This window comes from Cornus florida, unplaced genomic scaffold (assembly GCF_030987335.1).
Source record: "Cornus florida cultivar Cherokee Brave unplaced genomic scaffold, ASM3098733v1 CherokeeBrave_3.0.0_Hap2_Chr02, whole genome shotgun sequence".
NCBI classification, from domain to species: domain Eukaryota; kingdom Viridiplantae; phylum Streptophyta; class Magnoliopsida; order Cornales; family Cornaceae; genus Cornus; species Cornus florida.
Genome location: NW_026775572.1, coordinates 78,111,370 through 78,122,454, shown reverse-complemented (window position 1 = coordinate 78,122,454; position 11,085 = coordinate 78,111,370). Strand labels below are relative to the sequence as shown.

At 32.9% G+C, this 11,085-nt stretch overlaps 1 protein-coding gene across 2 annotated transcripts in view; it reads right to left on the bottom strand.

Moving 5' to 3' along the window:
* Nucleotides 1-7,424: 7,424 nt before the first annotated feature.
* LOC132295356 (ATP-dependent DNA helicase homolog RECG, chloroplastic) overlaps nucleotides 7,425-11,085 on the bottom strand; it is a 115,338-nt gene continuing 111,677 nt past the window's right edge. For both annotated transcript variants that reach the window (XM_059793585.1, XM_059793586.1), the window contains exon 19: nucleotides 7,425-7,945. In XM_059793585.1, the coding sequence (XP_059649568.1) occupies nucleotides 7,853-7,945 (93 nt within the window). In that variant the 3' untranslated portion in view covers nucleotides 7,425-7,852. The remainder of the gene's footprint in view (nucleotides 7,946-11,085) is intronic.

Sequence of the window (11,085 nt, the reverse complement as noted above, 5' to 3'; positions counted from 1 at the left end):
CGACTTCAATTAATAGAGTCCAATAAGGATTCTTTGTCAGTAAAGGCTATGAATACTCTCTCTCCTTTTAAGTATTTATCGCATTGCATGCCACATTAATAATACCAATTGGCATTTATATAATTTTTCTAATTTGAAACCTCAACTTTTTATATATTTTGAGAGATAAAAAATTAGCACTAAATTTTTACATTTTCTCCAAGTACAATAATATTTAAGAAGTGTCTTTTTGGTAATTTAGTACATACATACATATATAAATACATATAATAATTCTTTAATTTATTTTACATTTATATATAAAATTAATATAATGCCCTTTTTAATATTTTTATTTCTAAAATGATTTCTTTACTTTTTCTTCATTTTCTCTTTTATTTTTCAAATTCTTTTAATTTTCTTAGGAAAATAAGTTAAATATCCCGCATTCAATCAAATATAATAATAATAATAATTTATTTTAAAGTTCTCCCATTTTTCTTTTTCTTTTTTATTATTTTTTTTCCCCCCTACTTATTACTCTTCTTTTTGCATTTACATATTAGCATGTTTCATGTAGTGTATAACTTTTTTTCTCTTGTTATTAATTTTATTTCTTTGTAGTTATTTAAATTTATTACTGTAATTCAATGAAGTTAATGGGTGTAATTTCATGCATCACTGTCAGATTACAAAGACCTATGCATTACTAAACAACATTTTTATTTTTATATTTTTGAAGTATTCATCTTTCTTATAATATTCATTGATTAGCATTTTTTTTGTGTGAATTCAATTATTAGAGTCTTGTAAGAATTCTTTGTTGGTAAAGCATAAAAATACTCTCTCCTTTTAAGTTTTTATCGCGTTTTGTCGAAATGCCTTTCACATCAATCAATAGCGATTGGCACTTATATCTCTTTTAAATTTGAAACTTCTGTATACAACATTACTCTCTAGTAAACCTCTATATACAACTATTATTCGCTTTCTTTCTCTACATATGCATGTGTATGACTGGTGAATAAACCAACCCCACTGTCCACTGATGGTTTTGTAGGCGATGTCATAGCAAACATTTATGAATAGTTTTACCTTAAAAAAAAACATTTATGAATAGTATTTGGCACGTGTTATTTCATTCGTCTTTTAATTAAATTCCTTAAATATATATATATAGTTGGTGAATTTTATGTATTCGCCTTCGGCATTTAAATTCAGGTTGTTTTATCGTGTAATTCTTTCTTATTAATATTTGAATTAAAAACTAACAATCAACCAAATATATATATCTATATATATATATATATATATATAATCATTTTAGAATGATTAATGGAGAATCTCTATTTGTACTATTATATTAGTTATCTTATTTAATACAATTTTGTATATTCTTTTTAGAATGAATGAATAGTTTTTATTTGTACTATTATATTAGTTATCTTATTTAATGAATTTATTTTTAAATTTATTTTTTGTTTTTTCAAATTTAAAGTGAAGTTTCAAATGCAACGTGTTGGTAAGATATATAAAAAATAAAAATTTAAAATATATAGTCTCAAGATCATATAATATTTATGTAACCCATTGTATATTGAAAAGGGTGTAACAACTATTAAAGATGGTACCCAAAAAGAATTCTGTTATAGGAATAATTGTGTTATAGTGAATAACATTTGAATCATGTTTTTTATTTCTGTTCTCATATAATTTATTCTTATTAACATTTAATTTAAAACTAACAAGCAAAATATATATATAAGAGTTTTTCGAACGAGAGAACTCACAGAGAAGCAGTAAAGAGTAGTGAGGGAGGCCAAGTTCACACTTTAAAATTAAACGTCATGTCTTTTCTGCGATAAATGATAAGCAACATCCCACCCGCTTAAAATTTTAGCATACTTTAATTGATATTTATTATGTTAAGCGGTATCTTAAATCTTTTCAAATGCACTTATTTTTAAAAATTGCTTACTGTATATTGGACCAACTAACACGAAAACCCATGGAGTTTAGATAAACTCAAGGAAGTAATGATAGTTACCACCATCCACTCCTATTCATGATGCACAAGGAAAATGAATTGATTTCATAAGACGACACTATCACTATTAACACCCTTATAAAAAGAGGAATCGGTCAACTTATTACGGTTTGACACAAATTATCAATAAAAAAATTTTCGACTTATAATAATGGCTCAAGTATTATTGTACTAACTCAACCAACCACGTGCACCACGCCGATCGTCTCTTTTCTCATAAAAAAGTGTTTGGTTCTAGTTTGTGAAAATTTTACATCAACAAAAACAAAAGTTAACTTCAATTTTATTATACAAAATTTGCCAAACTATGTCCTATCAAACTAACAAGGCCACTTGCGGTTCGCTTCCACCATCCATGCATTGAAAGATTCATCAAATTGATGAATCTAGCTCCATTAAGGCACTTTGCTCAATCTTGAAGATGAATTGGGACTTGTTTGGTTTGTCAATTAAAAAATAGTTTTCAATAACTTAGAAAATAAAAATTATTTTTAGATTTTTTAAATTTAATTTATTTTTTTTTTAAAAAAACTAAATATTAAGAAAAGAGTTCTAATAAACTGTTAACCAAACAGATTTTTGTATAATTTTTTAATTTTCAACTCTCAAAAAATAAAAAATAAAACTATTCTCAAAAAACTGAATCTAGCATAGCCTTATTCTTTTGGTTGACCTTTTGATGCTTCCTTTGTTTATCTAATACCTTGATTCTGCCTACCCACTTCCATTAAACTAGTCAATTCACCTTCTCTTCTTGCAGGGAAAAATGGATAAGTTAATTCTTCTTATTCTTCAGTCTCCCAAAATGCAAAGAGGCACCCTAGAACTCAAATGGTACCATCCATGTCACCCTTTAATCGTCTTGCTGATTTTCATATGCCCTTTTGTTGTTTCATCACATAATTTTGGAGGAATAAATATCCAGTATACATATTACAAACGGCTCAGGTTAATCCGGTGCACCGTGTACTAAATACATTCTCATTTTAAAGAGAGGAGATTTCAAGTTCTCGGGGATAGAGAGGGAAAATAGTTCTTCAAAAATTAGGGATATGAGATTTTGATGGTTGGAGTTGTTGAAGTGTCTTGCTTTTTGAATTTTCCTCCTTCATTAATTCTTTATCCTATCACTTCTTTGTCGGTAAAAGCTACAGTCTCATTCTTTCCAAATCTCTAGGTTGCAAGCAATCATGTGGTTAAAGGAACCTAATAGGTAGGTACTCCTGCGTGAGCGCTCACTTGATAGCTTTACCCTTCTCGCATATGACATTTTTAAAAATTTTACAAAGTCACATTCACATATTTTTCCCACCATTGAAGATGACTATCCCATCACTAGAGCCAACTTCCTTCCACATATCGCTATCTACAATCATCCACCTTCCTCCTCTGTTGATTAATGGCATGTCAAGTTCCACTAAAGGTCTATTGTACTTAAAATTGCTATTTTTCACCAAAAAAAATTGTTGCAGCCAGTCACTTTATGCACTATCAGGTTACCTAATTTTTCCATTTCTTTGTTTTTCTTTGGTGATTGAAAGTAGAAAAAAAAAATGGCAGCAAGGAGTGCTCTCTGTCAATTTTTGTTTTATAATGTCTTTACTCATTGTCATGTAAATTACAATGAGCACTATAAAAGTTAGGGTTGTACTAAACATTTTTGACAGGACCCATTAACCTATCTACACCAACCCATTGTATGAAAAGGTTTTTGGACTAGTTTCATTGAACAAGTCAGCTTAGGGGGTCCTCTCTTATCCCAAGTGGAGATCATGTTAGAAAACCTTTACACCAAATTTCAATCCGAGCAATTAAAATAAATTGCTCCTCTCTTCGATCATTTTGCTTCCAAAAAAGAGTGGTGGTCACATTTCTGTATCCTCAAGCTACGAAGGACCCCATCAAAATCATATTAATGTCATCTTAATAGACAACCAACCACAAAGATTCAATGGGGTTATTATGAAGTGACTCATACAAGGAGAAATTATTATGAAGTGGCTCATACAAGGAGAATTTATTGAATGGCTCTAAACCAAGGTTGTTAGAGGGACTCATCCCACATCGGGATGGAAAATGAGTGGGATGTATGTTGACATGTATGCGACTCTAGGGGTGGGACTTGGGGTTAGCTCTCTCTAAACCCAAGATTCTGATACTTTAACTCGCACTAAGTCCAAGTCTCAAGAAACCCAATACGTCTTAGCCCCTGCAAGTTACATATGTTTTCAGGATTCTCGAATTATATCAAATTTTAATAAAATGTTTAACTGTGTGCAATATGATCTCATGCGATGAATCATATACATTAGCTAATTCTAACTATAAAATTTTTGAATTGTTATTATATTTTGGATTTCTCAAGCTACTAAAACTTGCCCAAATTTCATCCAAAATAAATTCAAATTTTAAAGTTTAAACACAGTCACATCCCACAATCTTAAGTACCTTACCCATTTGTAAAAATTTCAGTCGAGAATCGGATTGCTCTGATTGGTACAACCCAAGTCTCACCTTTATAAAACACTACATAATAACTTAAGTTTTTTAGTTAAAAAATTCTTGATTTAAAACAATTATTATCAGAATTAAACTCAGTCTTTGATTCGATGTCATGCTAAACGTTAGCGTCCCTTATAAGATGCCCCAATATCCACCTAATAAGTCTAGACCAATAAATGAGATCTATATATTGACAGAGTAATTCACCACTGATCCCATTCAACCAAAACTCATGTTCAAATTTCTTTCAAATTTATTATTTAACTCCTATGGGTCTACTTTTCTTATTTCACCATATTCTAGAGATGTTGGGTTTGTGGTCTTACAGACTATATGATGCAATGTGCAATTTTAGATCAAGTATAATTAAGTGCATCTGAATTAACAATGCTAAAAATCGTGAATTCTTAATGAGATCCTTAAATTTAAGGAGAAATAAATAAACAAATAAGTGGGTTTGATGATTAGGTTAGAGACAACAGCGAGAGAGATTATTAGCCCCCACTTTGATGATTGGGTAGGAGACAACCTGGAATCCCACTTGTCTGCTTGTCTCCCTGTGAATTGGTGATTGGTAATCCATCATACACCGTGTTTTGTACTCTCAGTGGGATAGCATGTGGGACCTTCTATACCCCATCCCATGCCTTCAACTTCAACAATTAAGTTCACCCACGCACACCATGCTATGATGTATTGGGTAATTGAAAATCAGGATTACAATGTAAAATAGACGACGGTCAATCCTTCCATCTGTGTGTGTGAGAGAGAGTATTGTTCGCGCTTGAAAAGTTAGACACATCTGACTTTATTTACATGACGAAAATTTTTTGCATATAGTCAGAATTTTCTTATTATTTTTTTCTTCAAATTCAACTTTTAAATTACTTATTATTTTTTAGTGTTACTTGGGTCTTGGAGTTGAATAGAATTTCTTGACACAATAAATTTTTTATTTTTTATTTTTTATTTTTTTTTGTGATAATCGTGGAATTACCTTAAGGTAGGACCCGTTGGATCCACCCTTAGAAGATAATTTATGAAAATACTGGCGAGATCTGAACATCAACCTTCGAGTAAGTCTCCAACAATCCAAGAAGAGTGTCGCCTTCAATGCAACGGATTTTCGAGTGTCGAATTAGGGACCTCCTCCTCCAAAACATCTATCATATGTTATCAATAAAAGGTGTCCGACCAGATAATTTATGTTTAACTCCTCACCTTTAATCAAGTAGATAATTAGAGAAGGAATTGAAATATTCTAATGTGGTTTAAATAATTTCATATGTGACATTCTTATAATTAGGACCACAATAAATCATAAGGAGTACAAAAAGCATGATGATGAATGGAGACTGGAATCTAAGGACCATTCAATTCATTTAAATTTGAAAACAATCACATTTTAATCACACTATAAAAGAAAGTAAAACATGACAAGACTCTACAGTGGTCAACTTGAAACTTTCTACAAGCAAAAAGAATATATAATATGAATGCTGTGATTTTTCTCTATTTCTTTCTCTAATTGTATTCATTGTTTTACTTCTATTAGTTTCAACTTGTTGATTGGGTTAGAATTCAAATTCTATGGTCAGATTACTAGGGTTGAAACTTTCCTACCTGTAGATAACTAGGCCAGTTTCAAAGTGAATAAATTCAGCATTTTTGTGGTCCAACTTAAATAACCTTTACGCATTTATTCAAAAAAGTACATTTAAAGCATGTATGATACGCGTTTCATATAGAGATGAACTAAAATGATTAGCGTTCTCCGAATTCGAATATAATCGTTTTGTTTTGATGTTCTGTTTTAACCTGAAACAAAACAAGTGTTTTGGTATAAAATGCTTTGTATAGTAATCGAAAACATGTTTAGTAACATCCATTTGTTTCAAAAATTTTGAAAATAAAAACATAAAAACATATTTCGTAAAAAAGTGTTGCAAGTTTGAAAAATATAATGATTAGTTTAAAAATATCATTTAAAGAGTTTTTCAAAAAAAAAAAAAAAATTATTGTTCATCGCTATTGTGCAGAAACAATAAAAACACTAAATTGGTTTCAATTTTTGGCATTGTGCAAAATAAAACAGTTTTTACCGTACACGCTTTTTCCACTATTCACTTCTGCAGTACTTGATAAAAACAAAAACACTAAAAACAAAACGCATACCAAACATGCCCTTAATAATGCAATTTCAATCATTGAAAACGATAACACCACCTAAAATAGAATAAAATTTTAAGTAATAGAAACATCATTTATAACACTGAATACTGAACGTTGAAAATTCAAAAAAAAAAAAAAAAAAAATATATATATATATATATATATATATATATTTTAATATATATATATATTTTAATTACCACTTATAAACTTCATCACTTCAAATTCATTGTTTATAATTTTCATTTTTACCAAAAACTACTAAAACAATACTTTCAATTTACCCTCAATATTTTGAACTTTGTATTATTATTTTTCTTCATAATCCTTTGTGTTGCAATAGTTTCTGTATTCCCCAATATTTCCATGTCCAAGCTATCAGGTAGACAGGTACTCCAACAGAACAACTGGAGACATGCCTAAACTTATGACAACTTTTTTTTTTTTACCAAGTTACTGTTATTAAACATGTCAATAATAGCTTTTACCCACGACACTGCCATCGACATATGTTTTATACGGTGAAATGATATAATTTTTTAATTTAATTTATTATTATTTTTTTCAAACGGTAAAGCAAACACACACTTTTGTCCACATTGGAGCTCGAACCCTTTCCTTTTATTTATTTAGTTATTTGATTTTATAACTTGCATATACAAAAGGAAATCCAAATCCGCTACTAAGCTTGAACAAAAATGGAGAGGGAAGTATGCTTTTCACATTAGCTAACAGAAATCCGAATCTGCTACTTAAATCTTAAACCCAACATTTTTCCACTGGCATACCACATGGTTGAAATGCACATCCTTTAAATGGAAGCATCATTGATGAGAACTCAAAAATGTCATACACGAGCTTCAACGAGTCGAAATATCATTGCTCTTACAGTGGGTGGTTGCCATTTACATATTTTCTGGAAGTTCTTGTCCCAGCGACATGGGCGCATCAAACAAGCGGATTACATGCAATCACCAAACATATATACAAATGGTGTTGGAAGTAGCTGTACCAGTAAGATGGAAGCACCAAGCACGTCGGTCGCATAACATAGAGCTGCCAAGAGCACCTTATAACACGTACACAGCAACAAGAACTCCCGAATGATATGTGGCGATGAGCCCCAGATTCGACCATGACCATGGTGAAAGCTTAATCACCTAGAAGAGACAGTGGCTGTCGCATGCTAAGTTCAGCTTTGAGATATGGGAATTCCTCTAAATCATGAGAAGTACCTAAAATTTTCTGCATATATAAAATAAAAATTCACAATGTCATAGACGTCAAGTAACATGAACATGTGAACTTCTGAAGTGAAACAGAACCATAATTCAAGCAAACAGAACATGTTTTCATGCGGCGTGTAAGTTAAAGGAAGACATGGCTGTAGCCCTTTCCAAGGAATGAAAAACTTTGGTAAAAATATTACACAAAAAAGTAAATCAATTTTGTATCAATTAGCCAAACAACAGTGTAAATAGTGAAGGTGTTTTCAACCTATTCATGCCAAATTGTACATTCCAAATTCTATTAGAGCAAGATTAACACGCGAAATCCATAATAGCAAAGTGGTAAAAGGAACGGCAGCAAAATAGGTGGGGCAGGGTTATGGTTTATTCTTATTGTTGATTGATAGAAAAATAAAATAAATAAAATAAAAAATAGAGCAAGTTCAAGGCAACATGAGCTTGCCGATTGCTTAAACCCTGTTCACAGCAGAAGCATGAAGCTTTGAAAGGGAGCATAACCCAATATATATGGCACTAAAGTCTGGAGTAAGAAGCCTAATATAGGAGTAGCTATGCAACTTAATTTCGATAATGAAATGTTCTCTGTAGAAACATCTACGTATCCCGAAAAGACATAATTTAATCAAGACTAGCAATTAAACAACCAACAAAATCTTCTGAACTGACCAAGAACTGTGCCTCGTTGGCTTGTGCATTTGTCAAAGCCCAGTCAAAGATTCAATGGCTTTTAGAGAGGGAGAGAGAGGAGGCAGGGAGTGAAGAAACAAAAATTTCCTTGTTATGGTTTAATCTGCTAAAACCCTAAAGGTATCTCCATTTCCCTACAAAAACCTTGTGAAGCAACAGGATCCAAAAGTTTAAGTATTACACCCCAATATTGCATTTGATTCCAGCCATCCATGAGCCATGCATCACTTAAAAGGCAACATTTGATAATCGAAATAGGACTGCAGTACCCTTTAAGGGACTGGTTTAGAAATGGGAAAGCATTTTTTGTTTATAATTGAAAAGACAAACAGATTGACACAGACATGAAACAAGGTTCATTGATTAAAGAGGCCTCAATGTCGTAAACACTATCCTCAAATATGGGTATGGGATATGTGTCCGACACTTTTAGTTGGACATGCACCTAAAAAGCATATCCATTGATTCAATTATTGCTTCAAAACGAGTTAAATGCCTATATTAAACATTATGTAACATAAAAAAATTATTTTACTTATATAAATTAACCAAGAATATTAGATAACATGAATATTTGACAGTGTTACTGAGTCCTTTGATTGGGGATTTGTTATTGTCGGACGCCTGGAAACACACCCACACCCAATACACGTGCTCTAGTCCAGGTAACATACCATGACATCCATATCAATTCCAAAATATGTAAAATATAAATCATAATATAAATATATATATATAAGTATGGAATGGGGATATTCCCGAAACTCAAAAAGAAAAAAAGAAAAACTGTCTACCTGAGACTGTCCCTTGGCCCGTAGGTCCTGACACAAGGTTAGAATTCTAGCTCTTCGAGAGTGGTATCTCACTGATGGCTCGGGCTCTCTCTAATGGTAGAAAATTTCTTTATTACATGGGTTTAAGGTTCAGGCTTGGAGATAGATTCTTCTTTTTTGTTTCCAAGGGAATGTTGTTATGTTGCTTTGAAGGGTGCACTAATACATAATCCATAAAAGATCCCCAAAAATAAGAACAATTAACACATGTTACTTGCTAGGGCTACATCAATGCCCTAAGAGGGAATTTAGCTACTCACAGAGAAGATCCTACACTTGGAAACCATTTGTATCCTAAATCATGGATCTCTCGGATCGAATCTGCTCAAGTCTTCATGTGAGGTACCAGTGTACCACCGATGGCGGTGTTGGAAGGTGGTGGTGGTGCAAGGCGGCAGCGATGGCGATGGAGTCAAGGTCTGCTATACAAGCTTAACATCCTGTAGAAAAGATATGAATGAAACATATTTGTACAAGGATTCATGCGGAGCGTTGACCTTGACGAGAGTGCCTCGATCTTGACCAACCTTCTCGAAGTTGTTTTCGATTAGGATGTCGATGAAGACAGCTTCTTGACCTTAGACCAGCAAAGATGCAGATTGTTGAAAGCTTTATATATTTAAATAATACCATCTCCGACAACTTAAGCTTTTGGAGTAGATGGTTGTTAACATGGTACCAGAGCCTCCTTTGGGTTCTGGGTTCATTTTCTTCTAAATCAGTTGGCCTTCATTGCTGGCTAACTCCCTTCAGCCACCATGTCTAAAGCAACCTTTGTTAGTGCTTCGTAAAAGACTTCTAGTGGGCAAACCTCAGGGCCTATAGAAAGTCCTACCATTCAGATTACTACCCACAAACTCAGTGGCCAAAACTTTCTCTGCTAGTCTCAGTCCGTGAAGTTTTTCATCAAAGGCGAAGATAGGATGGCTGGATGGATTAAACAAGGCACCTAAACCAGAGGAGCCTGGTTTTGAAGTGTGGGATGCCGAAAACTCTATGATTTTGTCCTAGCTCATTAACTCAATGGAGCCAGAGATGAGTCAGAGTTTCATGTTTTTTTCTACTGCACAAGAGCTATGGGAGGCTGTCAATCTCACTTATTCGGACAAGGATAACAACTCCCAGTTGTTTGGTTTGAGGAGTAAGATCCATGAATCAAAACAAGGTACGCAAAGTGTGACTGTTTATTTCAATGGAATGAGTCGCCTTTGGCAAGAAATGGACCAGGACCATGATTGGAAGAATGTGGAGGATAGCATGATATATAAGGGGATTCTTGAGAGAGACAGTGTGTTTGATTTTCTTGCTGGATTAAATGCTGAATACGATCAGGTTAGAGGAAGATTGCTTGGAAGGAAACCAGTTCCATCTGTTAGAAAGGTCTTTGCTGAAGTTAGAAGGGAAGAATTGAGGCTGGCTGTGATGATGAATGGCTAAAATAACTCGGGTAATGAGAACTCAGCCATGGCTGTGAAAACTAAGAATGCCTTTCCTTGAGCACAACGAACCAGTAAGAGAAATGAGGACAGAAACAGTGCCCTTTCCCGTAATGGAGGTGAAGGTGCCGTCAGCCACTCTAACCTTATCCTTACCAGGGCATAAACTGTATGAAGAA